Below are 17,010 nucleotides of genomic sequence, written 5' to 3'. Positions count from 1 at the left end.
TTAATAGGTACTATTGGAAGGATATAAAGGGATTATATAAGAGTCCACCTTTAAAAAGCAAAACATGATGTTGTTGGGATTTGATGACTCAGAAAAAAATAAGTAAAAGTGGAGTGAAACGGGGCTCCTATTCTTCTGATTTTTCTCCCTGACACATTGGCTAAGAGTTTTCCTATCAAGGAAGCTGACTTCTTTGGACTTGTATTGGACTAATGTGCGAAGGTGAACACGTAATTTATAGTACCTTAAACCAGCAAGTCTAGTTTTTCACCAATTCGATACTATGTATAGTTTCTGTTTCACTTGGCAAGGAATTTTCTAGCCTTGTGGTAACAGTAAGATGTTCAAAAAGGAGAATCAGAAGGGGATTTTAGTTCCAGAATTTGCAAGTTGAATTTAGAAAATATTCACTTCAGTTCAAGCAAGGAAATTTGCATATACACACAAATAAAAGAAATTTTTAAAAAGTTTAGACCTTGATGTTTCATCAATGTAAACATATATGTAATCAATTTCCTTAAAAACCTTCAAATAGTTTTTGGTTTTTTGTTTTTGCTTTAAGCTATTATAGGACTGCAATCTGCTATCTGCATTCTGAAACATGAAAAGCTCTGAAAACCTTTTTGTAACCTGTATGGTGGTAAAAGCTGACCTGACGTGAACTTATTTGGCAGTAAAAACTAGGAAGCTACTAAGCTATTTATAATCTTTACATATCTGACTTCATGTGAGTATGATTCACCGCAAAATTATTGTTTGGGGATGCTGCCATAGTATTCCCAGGGGGTGTTAAATAATATGAAGTATATGCATTATTATCTTTTTCAAATCTGAGAAATTCTTAATTCTGAAACATATATGCCCCCAAGGTTTTGGATAAGGAACTATGGTCCTGTATACACTGCAACAAATATTCTTAATATCTTTCTTTTGTTAGGATGAATTTATATCATGTACAACATATTTCTAAGTCAGGTTTTCTGGGTTTAAATCCTTGTTTTGTTATTTATTAGCTGTAGCTGTTCTTAAATTTTCTCAGTGGTAAAATGGAAATGATAATAATTGGAGGTATTCTGAGGATTAAGTGAGACAACATATGCAAAACACTTAGAACAGTTGGGTAATTACTAAGCATTTAATACATGTCAGCTATAATTTTAACAGAGTGTACCAATTTATATTTCCAACAACAGTGCACCCGTTTTTCTGTGCTCTTGTCTACATTTGGTATTATCCTTCTTTATAATCTTTTCTAATGTGCTACACCCTCCCCCAAAAGATATCCCATTTTTGCTTGCATTTCTTGTGATGTTGAAAATATTTTCATACTTTATTTTGACACAACTACTTTTCTTGAGTATCATACTTTTTAAAAGATCTCTGTTGAAGTAATATTAAAATATTGACATTTACCTATATTTTTCTTAGTGTCTGCAATTTTCTTTCCTCTCTTCCTTTCACTTTTTCTTTTTCCTTTCCTCTCCTCCTTCCTTTCTTCCTTTTTTGCTTTCTTTCCTTCTTTTCTTCCTTTTAAGAGTTTAATCCTTCTAGGATTCATTTTGAATATGACTTTTAAAAAATCCTATATTGTTAACCAGTTGCCCCAGTGCCAGCTACTTAATAATCCATCTTTTTCACCACTGATTTAAAACTATTTTTATTATATGCAAATTCTTTGTCTTCTTCTAGACATCATACATTATTCATTTGATTGACCTATTAATTCCCTTGCCAACACTATACCGTTTAAACTTCTGCTATAGGTCAAATACTACCTATTTTTATTTTTCAAGAATTCCTTAGATATTGATACATTTTTATTCTTCCAGATAAAAATCAGAATTATTTTGCAAAATTTTCAGCAAACCTGGATTGGGATTTTGTTTGAAATTACCTTGGAGAAAACAGACATATTTCAAAGTTGAGTCTTTCCATTTGTTCAACGACATGAAATATGTTCCCATTTCTTTTTAAAGTTTCATAAACTTTAAAGTTTTTGCTAATAGCTACAGCTAATTAACAAGTTCTGAAATATGCATGCCTTTTTAGTTTATAGCAAATTGAAAACTAAATTAATATGTGAGAACAGTTAACCCTTGAACAACTTGTGGGTTAGGGGCACCGACCCTTCAAGAGGTTGAACATATGCGTATAAATTTAGTCTGCTCCCTGTATCCATGCATTCAACCAACTGGGGGCCAGTGTAGTCCTGTAGTATGTATTTAGTGAAAGAAATGCACATCTAAGTGGACCCTTGCAATTCAAAGCTGTGTTTTTCTTTTTCTTTTTTTTTTAATTAGTTTCTGCTTTATAGCAAAGTGAATCAGTCATACATATACATCTGTTCCCACATCCCTTCCCTCTTGCGTCTCCCTCCCTCCCACTCTCCCTATCCCACCCCTCCAGGCGGTCACAAAGCACCGAGCTGATCTCCCTGTGCTATGCGGCTGCTTCCCACTAGCTATCTACCTTACGTTTGGTAGTGTATATATGTCCATGCCTCTCTCGCTTCGTCACAGCTTACCCTTCCCCCTCCCCATATCCTCAAGTCCATTCTCAAGTAGGTCTGTGTCTTTATTCCTGTTTTACCCCTAGGTTCCTCATGACATTTTTTTTCTTAAATTCCATATATATGTGTTAGCATACGGTATTTGTCTTTCTCTTTCTGACTTACTTCACTCTGTAATGACAGACTCTAGATCTATCCACCTCATTACAGATAGCTCCAAAGCTGTGTTTTTCAAGGGTCAACTGTACCTTCATCGGTACGAGGTAGTCGTTATGGACAGAATGAATGACTCAGAATTCACATGTTGAAGCCCTAACTCCTCAGTGTGATGGGACTTGGAGATGGAGCTTTAAGAAGGTAATCAGGGTTAGATGAGGTCATGAAGATGGGGTCCTCACGACAGGCTAGTGCTCTTATAAGAGACACCAGAGGGCTAGCACTTGCTCGCTCTCTCCCTGTGCTGACACAAAGAAGAGGCCATATGAGCATCAGTAAGAAGACAACTGTCTGCAACCCAAGGCGAGAGCCCTCACCATAAACTGACCAGCTGGCACCCTGATTTCAAGACTTCCAGCCTCTAGAATGGTGAGAAAATAAATTTCTGTTGTTTAAACCACCTAGTCAATGGTATTTTGTTATGGCAACCCAAGCAGATTACGCTAGCAGTGTGTATATTAGTATTCCCCCTGACTCGGGGTTACCCTCAGCTACACAAGTTAATCACAGGCCAAGGAAACAGTACAATCAAATCAGCTAGCGTGGTGGCGGAAAGGGCTACTTAGAAAGGGCTACTTCACAATGAGTACTTATTGTACTGAATTGCTTTCCGTGAGGATCAGTTTTTTAAAAATGAAGGTTTCTAAGTCGCCTTATTCCCTCATTCAAAAAGGAGATAATTTTTTTATTTCTACAGATGAATTGCATATTTCTAGAAGTGTTGGCTTTCCTATTTTACTGCACAGAAGAATCTCAATGAGAAAACTGTCGGTGGTGTTTAGCGACCACAATATTAATACTTGTGCATATCTGGGAGTAGTAACATAGAGGCACCTTTCTGGTCATTCTCTATAGTTCTGGAACACTTCAGAGTTTGCTAAAGGCATTCACATGCAAATTTTTCTTTCATCTTCAAAATAAATTCAAATGAAGTGTCAGTCTCATTTTATGGATGGAGGAAACTGAGATTCAGAGAAATGAAATGTCTTTTGCAAGGTAGCCTAGAACTAGGGCCAGATTTCATATATTCCAGCGAATGAAATGTTTTCTGAGAACTTAATTGTATGCATATCGTGGCCCCTAACCTAGGTCTTTCTCTCATGGGGTATCCTCTCAGCAGCTAGGGTAGCTGTCTGGCTGCCTTATACCATGCTGTCCTCAGCCCAAGTAGCTTTTAGTGCCCCCAAAGATCCAGCCCACCACTGGACTCTGAACCTCTGGGCAGATGTGTGGTGTCGTCTTTCCTAGAGGCAAACCTCTGTCTGCCTGTCTCTACCATGCCCCTGCTGGGCCAGTGATTGAGAGGGCTGCTCTAGACATCTGAGGTGTTTGTGTGGCAAGCTCTCCTTCCACTCTTCCTCTCCTATTTTACACCCCCTTCCAACTATTCTGCTTTGTATACACTAAGAGGGAGGTTTAACATTTGATATTAGGTCCAAATAAGAAGCCAGGCAAGTAACATGAAACCCACAGGCCTTGATTTACTCACTGTCCTACTTTATCCTGAAGCAAACCTCTTACTAGTGGAGTGAATCAATGTCCCAAATCCAATACAAGATTTGTTGTTTGATGAAGTAGAAACAGGCAAAAACATTGTTGAAACAGTAGGAATTTATAAGGAAGAATAATGAAAATAATGCCACATTTAATTGAAAAATGAGTGAATTGTAAATCAAGTCCTTCTTTGAAAAGATAAGTGACATTTAGTCCCAACTTTTTATTGACTGTGTATAGAGAAGATAAATCAGGAGTGAGGCAGGCAGGTAGTGACTGTCTTAGGAAAAGTGACTTTTTTTTTCTTTTTTTTTTTTTTTGCGGTACGCGGGCCTCTCACTGTTGTGGCCTCTCCCGTTGCGGAGCACAGGCTCCGGGTGCACAGGCTCAGCGGCCATGGCTCAGGGGCCATGGCTCAGGGGCCTAGCCGCTCCGCGGCATGTGGGATCTTCCCGGACCGGGGCACGAACCCCTGTCCCCTGCATCGGCAGGCGAACTCTCAACCACTGCGCCACCAGGGAAGCCCAGGAAAAGTGACTTTTTAAAACTTTTGTTCTGAGAATGATTTAAATCTATATATCTTGTAAATTACACAGAAGCATACACATCATCAACAACTTAAAAGTTTATCTTTGAATTTAAATCTGCAAGCATCTTTTGCTTATTCTTTATAGGAGCCTTGTCTTATTTTATCACCTTTAGATTTATTATGCCCCAGAAGTAAAAAATGGTGATGTCATACAGAGGAAAAAAGAGTAGGTACTTTCAACACTTTGGGAATATTAAAGTTTTTCTAAATATTTTCGTTAGAACTCCACTGGAACCTCTGTGTTAAAGTGGTACAGAACTACCAAATCTAAAGGTCCTGGTATTTTCTGAAATACTTTGACCTCGGGGCCCTAAACTCAAGGGAAAAAACATCAGAATTTTCTTTTATAGAGTATAGAAAAGAAGTATTGTGGTATATAGTTAGAAGAACACAGGACGAGGTGATGGGGAACTACTGCATTTTAGTTTTGGTCCTGAGATTTTAACCAAGTCATCTTTCCAGGTTTTAATTTCCTCATCTGTAAAGATGGAGATAATAATTCTTATGTCATAAAATATCTGGAATGATTAAGTAAAATATTTGATATCAAAATGGTATGAAGTGGAGAAAGAAAGAAAAAATTTATTGAGGGCTCAGTATACACCAAGTACATTAGTTACAGGTGGGGCTCTTAAAAGAGATCAACGTCCATGATTTAGGTCCATGATTCCACCACTTTAAAATTTTAAATCAAATCATTAATAAAAATGCTTTTAATTAAATTTAAATAATCCATATTTCACTCTAAAAGAAACTTTCTTAATATTAATATATTTTTAAGGCTTACTGTTACTAAATCTCAAAAGCAAAGTAAATCAACAGTGGAAAATAAAAATACTTTCTATAAATATTTCCTTCCAAATGTGTCTTGTGTTGGCAGATTAATGATAATTCAGAATAAAAATCATCCATATAATGTTTTATACTTTTTCAAAATACTTTTCAAAGGGAACGCTAAATTAGATGTAATAAGTTAAATAAACGTAGTGTTTAAAATTTAACAACAGAAAAGTCTGACACATTGTTATATTTTTCTGTTGGTTAAAGACTATTTTATGGATGGAATATAAATAACTTCATACAACATTTTAAAACATTCTGAAGACAAAACTTCCCCAAACAGAAAGTTAATCCAAAATGTTACCCACTGGATTTGAAAAAAAAAAAAATCAAAATATGCTGAAAGAACAATCAGTCCTGAAAATAAAATTCAGTAAAACCAAAAAAATTCAACATTACAGATTAAAAGTTTCAGCTCTTAAAATCAGAAAACTATCTAAGAACTACATAAGACATTTTCTTTTTTAGTAACTGCATATGTATATTCATATTTACCTTTTAAGAGTAATCTTATTAAAATATAAATATCATAAGAGTTTAATACATGTTTCAATAATGTATTTTTCTATTTAAACACACACATATACATACAAATATTTAGGAAGAACCCATATCACCTTCTGGTTATAGATGATTTAAAGAAATCTGATAAGGTCATAGTCTTTTATTTGATCTTATATAGAAATAACTTGAAAGTTAGACACATTTTTAAACATATCGGTATATAATTGGGTCAGATTTTAGTTTCAGTAATTTTTCATAGTTTTTATTAGGACGATTAGCTAGTTATGAGAAAAATAATTTAAAATTAACATTCCATATTTAAGTCTAGTTAGTATATGTTTATAAAACTAAATATCTAACCAGTAGATAGATATTTTGTTTCTTAGATGAGGTAGATAAATTAAAATATCCTAGAACATGATCTGAACTTAAAAAAACCCAGAAAATAGCAATCACCAGTTCAACCTGTATGAATCAAACAGCTGGAGAGTTCTTTTTATTTTTGACATATATGCTGTATGTTTCAAGTACAAAGCCTCTGAAATTCATTTTCTGCTCCCCAAAACCTTAGTAAATTGAAATTCATATTATTCATTTACTTACTCATTATTTAATCTACCTAGGGAACTTTGCTCTTCAGACTAAAGACATTTGCAATTAAACCAAAGATTACTAGTTTTTCATTTTTTAGGTTTAAGTAGTAGTATTTTCCCTTTACATACCTTAAATAGTAAAATGTATTACAAAAAGCTATTATCTTCAGATGTTGTACAATAAATAATTACTTAGATGATAAAGAGTTAATAAAAATTTCAAGGTCTGCTAAAGAATTATGAAGCTCATCATTCATATCTTGACTTCTAAGAAAACTTTTCAGAGTATCTAAAGCGGTTATTGCCACATTTTTTGATGGTAAAGGGAGTTCGGTTCCCAGAGATCCACCATCATCCTCTTCATCAGAAGTATAAAATCCAGTTTCATCTGATTTACTTTCTTTGGTCCATACAGCGTCACCACTTGGTGCTGTTTCACATGTCTCTAAATCATCATCCAGGGCAGCATACTCTTCTATGGATAAGCCTTCAGGAAATTCCACTCCTGCCGCCTGGGCATGGACAACCAAATCAAGACCAGTGTCCGTCTCTGCATTTGTCTTGTCACTTTCTCCCTTTTGAGATTTGAATCCTGCCTCTTCATAGCTCTTAACAATAGTCTCTGGGGTGACAGCCCTCCAACAGAGATGCAACGTATCAACTGCATCTAGCAGGGAAAACATAAATTCTTTGCTGCCTTCAACAGAGCTTAAAAATTTCTTAATGAGACAATGTCGATATTTGATTTTAAGGCTTTTAATAACACCTTGTTTCATGGCTATAAGTTTGGAAGATAAGCATGATGGAAAGAATGCTAACTCAATGGATTTTAGGTTTTTTACCTCTGGATGTGCAGGAAACGATTCAACAAAAATCACCACTCTTCTTTGCTGGGCTTGAAATTTCTCATCAAGCTTCCGCATCCATTGTTCAAATACAACTGAGGTCATCCGTGCCATCTTGTTAGCTTCATAATACACAGGCAATGATTTTACGCCTTTGAAACAATGTGGATTTCTGTTCTTTCCAATGATAAGCAAAGGAAGTTTCTCTGAGCCGTCCATGTTTGTCCCAACCACCAGAGTTATTCTGTCTTTGCATAACTTGCCAATTGAGCATGTTTCTCCTTTAAATGCAAATGTATTTGTAGGCAACATTCGATAAAGCAGCCCAGTCTCTTTTACATTAAAAACATTTTTAGGATGATAATCATTTAAATAATAAGGAAGTATGTTTTGGTGCCAGACATCTGAAGGGTCTACTGATACACCTGTAGCTTCTACAGGTTGAGCTCTGAATACTAAACCATACCTGGATTTAAAGCGATCCAGCCAACCATTGCTGCACTTAAAATCATTATGTCCCAGTTTCTGGGCAAAATCATTAGCTTTTAGACGCAACATTGGACCATTAACTGGTACATTCAGACACTGGGCGATTCGATACCACCTCATTAGTGCCTCTTCCAGATCTGTGTAAAAAGCAGTTCTCAGTCTTTTTCTCTTTGGATCAAATCTCAGAGATTCAAAGGCTTCTAGAACCTTGTCTTTATTCTTCATAATAGAAGACAATGAATTTTTCTTTATTCCATATTCAGCTGCAATCTCTGCTTTTTTCTTACCACTTTCTACTGCATTTATGATGTCGATCTTTTCTTCAATGGATAGACTTTTCTTTTTCTTCACAGTTACGGGCAGAGTTGAGGTATCCACAGGAGCCTCTGCCATCTCACCCTGTGCTTATGTACAGATGTCTTCTCTTTCTGGGTCTGTTTCTTGATGAAAATTTATTTTCCAGTATGATACAAGTTGCTGCTTTGTATTCCACTTCATATATTAAAAGTCGGTAAGTGTCTAATAGTCGTATTCCTCAGAAAATGGATGAGTAAATAATTTCTTCAAAGGATCTGAATAAGAAAAATGTTATCTGCAGCTAGAATATTTTAGAAGAGAAATTTCCTCCCCAGGGCCTTGTGTAGCTCAGTTTATAGTTTATTCAGAGTTCCAGAAGTCAAGCTAAAATAGAAATCTCATTATGTCAAACCTGTCCAGTCCTGCTGATGTATTTTTGGAACTTCAATCCTTTAAGATGATCCATTTTATCCATGCGTGCATTCAACCTCCTCTTAATTCTCCACAGAAGGCCTCAGAGATAAGAAGAAAAGCATCCAGTAATTTCATGCAAAATGTTACCCATTAATTTCCAAGTCTCTTTAGGATGGAGAAGAATATGGTAGAACCCTTCTAGGACTTGACGATATCCTCTATCTCTTGAAATATTAAAAAAACAAAACAAAAAAAACACACAACAATTTTAACAATGATATGTCAACTGAATATCAAAAAATATTTATACAAATTAGTTATGCTTTTAATAATAATGAAAAGAATAGGAACATATTTCTAAAAATACAATAACTAAAGTTTCCAGGGGAAATGCTTACCTCCTAAATGGTGTCTCTGTGAAAAGCTCTCTAGCTCTGCTCTGAGCCTTTGAATTCTCACTTGCCTTTGAATGCTTTGTAATATATACTTCTGAAATAAATCAGACAAATTTAATCTGTTTTGAAAATGTGAGCTTACCAAAATTAAAGAACTAAAAATGATGCTGGATAGATCTTTGGTGGCTATTTTTTCCATGAAGTCACAAACTGCCCCCCCTGACTTCTCTAAAAGAAAAACACAGTCAGACAGTGGTCACAAGGCCCAACTTTTAATAGCACATGGGAGACAGTGTCTCTTTTATAGGAGTCTGGTACAAAATGCTTCACTAAAAATCAAACCAAGGGATTCCATTACAAATTTTAAAAATCAAAATCTTATTCTATCTAAATGGTTAAAAATCTAGTAACTTTTTATCAATTTGACACATTAGCTGGATGCATAAAGGCCAAAAATACTTGATAAAATGCATAGGAATAAACAAATTACTGAGAAGATATAATGCAGAAAAAGACCTAGACGAAGAGTTAGGAGAGTGACCATGGTCTTAACCTCTCAGGACTTCCACTTTTTTATCTGTAAAATAAAGGGCTTACCATAGTGTAAGGAGATGGACTTTGGTGCCAGACACACCCGAATTGACAAGTGACTCTGCCATTTAGTACTGAATGTGATCCTGGGTAGTTTATTTAACCATCTGAAGCCTTGGCACCCTTATTTGTAAAATAAGGGTAACTACAGCAAGTACCTCATGGGGTAATTGAACATTCAGTGAGATGGTGTAAAGCACTTAGCACAGTATTTTGCACCTTACAGAGTGTTCAATAAACATTTGATGATATCATCATCGTCTTCTCTCTAATGTTCCTTTCATCTGTGTCAATCTATAAAATTCAGAGATTTAATGAAATTGTACTTCAAATAGAAGCAAGAATCCCACCTAAAACATATACTGAAAGCAGAGCTCTTCTTAAGCCAAAGAGTACTGTGAGAACAGTCACAGGGCCCCAGGTGGGCTCACCTCTACCTTCCCAGGTAGCATCTCCCCTACCGGAAACCACAGTCTTTGGGCCTCCTGCAGGCCAAGGAAACAAGCTAATTTGATGAACCCGTGTTACTTCCCTGTGAGAGTGTGGGCACTCCATTCCTCTAATTTTTCTCTGTCCTACGAGGTTTCAAGATGACACGTGCATTTTTTTTTTTTTGCACAAAACTTTGTTAAAATTCCTCTGCCTTTGTCATCAAAATCAAAGAAGTAATTTTTATTACAGGAAATACAACCAGTAAAGGAGTTTTCGTTGTTGCTGTTATTGCAAAAAAAAAGGTCTTAAAAATAATTATGAGAGCCTAGAGTGTTAGTTTCTAAACTGCTTTACTTCCTGTATTCCAAACAACACGGGAGGGAGGTAAAAGTGGATTTCAAAGCTCATACAGTTATAATGTGGTTGAATGCAGTCCAGAATCCAGGCTTTCTAATGTCAAGTCTACATTCTTTTCACTATATTACAGTGTCCTTGAATTACATTGTGTGGCTCCTCTAACAGGGGCACATTCTATGCCCCCAGCACCAAGCCAACTCAGCATTTCCAATGCCTATCCAAACCTACCCCCCACCCCAAAAGGCAATATCAGGCCTCCATAGGAGAATAGCCATTATGAATTCTGTGGACACAAATAGCAACCACATTCCATATCCAACTGTTAGGGTGGGGGGTATTTACCTTAGAAAGGTATTTACCTTTCTAAGTAAATAAGATTTGACCATTCAACTAAAAAAAAAAATCTTACTCATATATGGGACCTCCCTGTATATTTTTCTGCAGTTTCCTATAAATCTACCATTATTTCAAAATAAAAAATTAAAAATATCTTGCTCTCATTAGGAAGATACCAACCTTCAGAAATTTAGGTAGCAAGAACCAATTTCTTGAGAAAAATTAAGGAAAACTACTCTCCAAAAGAAAGAGGGAATCTCTTTCTTCTTTCTGTTCTTTCCTTTCTTCCTCTTTTCTTCTTTCCTTCCTTTTTCCCTCTGCCTTATTCCATTTGTCAGAAATAAACCCTATCATCTCAAATAACAAGGATTACAGAAAAGTGACTTGAATTTTCTCCCTTACCCCATCCCAAATAAAGCAATGTAGTATACACAATCAGAGATTACTGATTATCTTGATCAAATTGAAAATAGTGATATGTTTATTTAGGAAGATAGTTTTTTTCTGAAGTTAACAGTATATATTTCCTTCTTGAACAGTAGTCAAATCTACAATTTTCCACGGTAAGATGCAATATATATTTATTCCTGAAACAACCACACTTCTAATGACAAACCAGACATGCTAAACTTTTTCCCTAGCGAAGAATAAGGCACCAATACTGCCTAATCAATGAAGCTGACATTTCCCATTCTCCCACAGTACAATGGCTGGGATATTATTTTGCAGGGAGAGATGGCAACAGCTAATATTTCTTAGACTATTCATTCTCTCAATCAATTAATCATTCTCTCAATTAATCATTCTACCCCTTGAAAATATTACAAGAGAAATGCTGTACTACATGTTAGGAACAACCTTCTCTATGTCAACAGTAAAGCTAACTAACGACTAAGAACGGGCAATTCACTAAAAAAGACTTACCAACTGAATTCCAAATAAAGAAAACAATGGTCAGTAATAAGAGAAATGTAAATCTTCCTTCAAAACAGGAGATACCTTTTTGTTTTTGCTTTTATTTCCTAGAACAGCAGTATCTAGTGTTTGCCAGGATGCAGTAACATAGGTTGCTAGGAACCTATGTTAAATAAATTGGTACAAAGCTTATGGAGGGCAAATTAGCAATACAGTACAAAAACCTTAAAAAGGGGGCTTCCCTGGGGGCGCAGTGATTAAGAATCTGCCTGCCAACGCAGGGGACACGGGTTCGAGCCCTGGTCTGGGAAGATCCCACATTCTGCGGAGCAACTAAGCCCGTGTGCCACAACTACTGAGCCTGCGCTCTAGAATTTGTGAGCCACAACTACTGAAGTCTGCGCACCTAGAGCCCGTGCTCCACAAGAGAAGCCACCACAATGAGAAGCTCCTGCACTGCAACGGAGAGTAGCCCCTGCTCGCCACAACTAGAGAAAGCCCACGCACAGCAACGAAGACCCAATGCAGCCAAAAATAAATAAATTAAAATAAATAAATAAATAAAAAACAACCTTAAAAATGTGCATAAGTTTTATCCAGCAAGTCCGTACCGAGGATTTTATCCCCTCCCCCAAAAATCGTAGATGTAAAAATAATCTAGCTTACAAATATATTTATTTTCTATTGCTGTGTAACAAATTAACACACATTTAATGGCTTAAAACAACACCCATTTATGATCTTACGGTCTGTAGCCAGAAGTCCAGGTGGGCTTAACTAAGTCCGCTGCTTCGGGTCTTACAGGGCAGAAATCAAGATGTCAGTCAGACTGGGCTCTTATCTAGAGGCTGGAGGAGAAACTGTTTCCAAGTTCATTCAGGTTATTTGCAGAATTCAGCTTCTGTGGTTGTAGGGCTGAGGTCTCTGGGTTTTTTGTTGGCTGTGAGCAGAGACTGCTCTCAGCTCTTGGAAGCCTCCCTCAGGTACTTGCCTGTGGCCCTCTTTATTTCAGCAACAGAGAACCTTCCTCATGTCAAATCTCTTTCATGCTTCAAACCTCTCTAATTTCCTCTGCTGCCACCAGCAGGAGAAAACGCTCTGCTTTTAAAAGTTTCATGTAACCTAATTAAACTTAAAAGCTTTTGGACAGCAAAGGAAACCATACACGGAAAGAAAAGACAACTTACTGAATAGGAGGAAATATTTGCAAATGATGTGACCGAAAAGGGGTTAATATCCCAAATATATAAACAGCCCATTAACTCAATATCAAAAAACAAACAACCCAATTAGAAATAGGCAGAAGACCTAATTAGACATTTTTCCAAAGAAGATACGCAGATGGCCAACAGGCACATGAAAAGATGCTCAACATCACTAATACTCAGGGAAATGCAAATTAAAACCACAATGAGATACCACATCACACCTGTCAGAATGGCTATCATCAAAAATAATAAAAAATGTTGGCGAGAGTGTGGATAAAAGGGAACCTTTGTACACTGTCGGTGGGAATGTAAATTGATGCAACCAATGTGGAAAAAAGTATTGAGGTTCCTCAGAAAACTAGAAACAGAGCTATCATATGACCCAGCAATTCCAGTGCTGGATATATATCTGAAGAAAACAAAAACATTCATATGAAAAGATACACACACCCCAATGTTGATAGCAGCATTATTTACAATAGCCAGGATATGGAAGCAACCTAAGTGTCCATCAACAGGTGAATGGATAAAGATGTGGTATAAATATACAATGGAATATTACTCAGCCCTAGAAAAGAATGAATTTCTGCCATTTGCAATAATGTGGATGGACCTAGAGGGTATTATGCTTTGTGAAATAAGTCAGAGAAAGACAAATAGTCTATGATATCACTTTTATGTGGAATACAAAAAATAAAACAAAGGAATGTATATAACAAATCAGAAACGGACTCACAGATATAGAGAACAAACTAGTGACTACCACTGAGAAGAGGGAAAGGAGGAGGGGCAAGATAGGGGATTAAGAGATACAAACTACTATTTAAAAATAAATAATCAACAAGGATATATTGTACAGCACAGGGAAATGTAGCTATTATTTTGTAATAACTTTAAATGGAGTATAATCTATAGAAATATTGAATCATTATGTTGTACATATGAAACTAATATAATATTGTAAATCAACTATACTTCAATAAAATAAAATAAAATATAAGGCTCACGTAGTCAGTTTAGGACAACCCAGATTATCTTCCTTTTGAGTAACTCAAAGTCAACTGATTAGTAACCTAAATTACATCTGCAAAATTCCTTTTGTATGTAATATAATATAATCATAGGAATGATATACTATCATGTTCACAGAGGAGGGAATTATACAAGGTGAACATCTTTGGAATCATCTAAGAATTCAACCACACAAGACTGTTCCTCGTATTGTTGTTTTATAATCATAGACAAAACTAAAAATAATCCAAATGTGTAACAAAAAGGATTAGATAAATAAATTAAGGAATATCTATATGCTAAAATACTATTGAGTCACTGAAGGAGACTATTTAATGATATGATGGAAATTCCATACTATATTAAGTGGAAAAAGCAAAATACAAAACTGTATGCCAACAAATACAACATACACTGAAAGTTACATGAGGGCAAAGGCTCATGGCTATTCCTACAGTGCTTAGTGCCCAGGAAACAGTAGGTTCTTAAGAACGATCTGTTAAATAAATGAAGAAATAAATACTCACAGAAAAAAAAGATCCTGACCAAAATGTTGAATGTTAACTCCAGAAAATGGAATTATGAACACGTTTTTGTTCTTTTAGTTAAAACAACTTCTACTCTGATGTTCTACTCATTCTACTATTCAAGGGCTTGTTTAAATGTTCCATTAATCAGTACCCTCTAATCAAGGGTTTATTTCCAGAGAATGACACTGTGCAATCAGTAACTGAATATCTCTTCATGAAAAGGAAGCTGTCAATAAACAGTGATAAAATTACTGGGACACTACCAGAATCCCCCTAGAAAAGAAAAATAGCACCTTCTTCTTCCAAGGAAATATTGATAAGCAGAATACAGTATTCAACATCTAAAGCAAAGAGAAAAGGTTGCATCCACATTTAATTCACTCAGAAAGGAAAAATAACAATATCCTTTAACCTGTTGCCTCCTTTCCTTCCTGGTCAATAAATAAAAGATAGGCTGCCACAGTTCCCACAAGCCAAGTGAATAAATGGTACCTGATTTTTCTAAAGCTAAATAATAGCCAATAGCAGTGCAAAGGTAAATGAGTAGATAAGCCCCATGTCATAAGCATATGTGACAGGCAGCTATTCCCTTTTTGTCTTACTTCTCCAAACACAATGGCAGTTAAAAGAAAAGTAGTAATTTTCTGTTCTTCCTAAGGAGAATGGGCAGGCAGAATTCCCCAAGCTGTAGGGAGAGGGGGAGATAGAGAGAGAGATAGATAGAGAGGGAGAGAGAGAGAGAGACGAAAAAAAGTCTCCATCTAAGCAAGGTTAGGTTTAAAATAGTCTTTGAGTTAGTATGAAAAATTTTCCCCAAACCCAAGAATAACGACTACTACTTCCTTTTTCCCAAAGAAAGTGCATAGACTTTCACTGTTTTCCATCTACTACTAAGTTCCATTCTGTTCCTATATAATAAGAGCAGTAATTATCCTAGATTAGAATCCTTTTCTTATAATTGAGAAGACTAACAGGATGGCTTTGAACGGGAAAATCCACAGTAAACTGTAGAACTTAAGTTAAATGAATCGGCATATATATTCACCCATTTAAGATAAAGGGCCCTTTAACCACAGATTTATGTTTTGGGATTTCATTACGGTTTTTGTCAGAGAAGGTGTCCTGGAGATTTCAGACAATAAATAGTTATTTACTTTTGAAATACTTGTGGTGTCACGGGTATCTACTCTTCACAGATATGGGAAAGATTATCTGTACAGGGATGTACAGTTCACTACGCCGAAACTCCCTACAAATTTGGAGAAGCAGAGTTCTGCCATCGGGCACTTAGTCATTAAAAATGTCTTGTCAACTAATGTGACAAGGCAGGTGAGAATTATGTTCTAAAGAGGGGTAGGTCCCACGGAGTGCACTGTTGCCTTTGGCATTCTTGCAAGTGAAATGGTGGTGAAAATGAGCACCCAAGGCTGTCAAAGTAAAAGCGGAGTCCGGAACCTTGAAGGGAGATGCGCTCGGCTGGGTCACCGGTATGTACTGTATGTAACTGAGCTTCAGGTTTGTCTAGCACCACTGCAGAGCCATACGGTGCTGGGGACAGGGAGAATATCCGAAGTACAGACTGGGGCCTCCACTTAGGAAACTACAAAGGGATCCGAGAGAAGGACTGTTCGTCGGCTTCTGTAGACAGGGCAGTGATCTACTTAAGTAACGGGGCGAGCAAAGAAAGCAGAAATCAGTCCTCTGGATAAACAGGAGCAGGAAAGAACAGTATCATGGATACACTGTCTGCGAGCGAGCAGAGCAGAAGGTGATCACAAAGATAGAGCAAATCATAAGAACTCAGGGATGCCGCGCGAGGGGGTCTGGTCTTCCTGAAGCGGGTGGGCGTGAGTGACGTGGCCAGAGGGTGGCTTCCCAGGCACTGGGGAAGGAGAGTGAGGCGCCCGCATCCCGTCTGCTCCCTAAACCCCGCATTCCCTCCACCCTCCTACCTCCCACGGGGCTGGAATAACCTTCTACGTGCTCTCTGGCAGCTGAGAAAGAAGCTTGGCTCTCCTGTGATTGCGAGGCGGTGAGCTACGTCCACCTCCACCCTCCCGCCACCGGCTCACCGTCTGTTGGGGGGACGCCTAATACGTGAGGCTGGGGTGTGTGGGTGAGAAAAGGATGCCGAGGGCTCCTGGACCTCCGACCACTCAAGACCAGGCCGGCGCGCCCTTCGGCAAGCTCCCGGCTCTGGCAGGTGCATCTGGACCCGTGCTCACACACCCCCACGGTGATCTAGCCGCAGCCAAAAAATTACCCGGGCAAAGTCGCCGGCTGAGTCCCGGATGTGGTTGCTAGGGGCCGCAGCGGGAGGGGCGGGGCCCGCCTCCTGGAGCGGGGCGGAGGGGGCCTCGGGGGAAGCGCGCTGGCACCATCGAGACGTGGCTGGGCCGGCCAGACTGAGGGAGAGAGAGGCCGTCCAGGGCTACGGACAACGCT

General features: G+C 37.5%; 1 protein-coding gene across 2 annotated transcripts; it reads right to left on the bottom strand.

Moving 5' to 3' along the window:
- Positions 1-6,490: 6,490 nt before the first annotated feature.
- On the bottom strand, positions 6,491-16,995 carry TIGD4 (tigger transposable element derived 4). Of its 2 annotated transcripts, none has more exons than XM_082638108.1 (3): positions 16,638-16,995; positions 9,189-9,279; positions 6,491-9,014 (listed from the first exon to the last, which is right to left on the bottom strand). In XM_082638108.1, the coding sequence occupies exon 3, from the start codon at positions 8,470-8,472 to the stop codon at positions 6,934-6,936; it is 1,539 nt and encodes a 512-aa protein (XP_082494234.1). In that variant the 5' UTR covers positions 8,473-9,014; positions 9,189-9,279; positions 16,638-16,995; the 3' UTR covers positions 6,491-6,933. The 2 variants fall into 2 exon arrangements, with proteins under 2 accessions (XP_082494234.1, XP_082494235.1); XM_082638109.1 differs by having other exon boundaries at positions 16,829-16,995.
- Between the last annotated feature and the right edge of the window lie 15 nt (positions 16,996-17,010).

Source organism: Mesoplodon mirus (genome assembly GCF_964341445.2).
Source record: "Mesoplodon mirus genome assembly, chromosome: 2".
In the NCBI taxonomy this organism is placed as follows: Eukaryota; Metazoa; Chordata; class Mammalia; order Artiodactyla; family Ziphiidae; genus Mesoplodon; species Mesoplodon mirus.
Note: the sequence above shows the minus strand (reverse complement) of the source record. Positions and strands in the feature narration are given on the sequence as shown.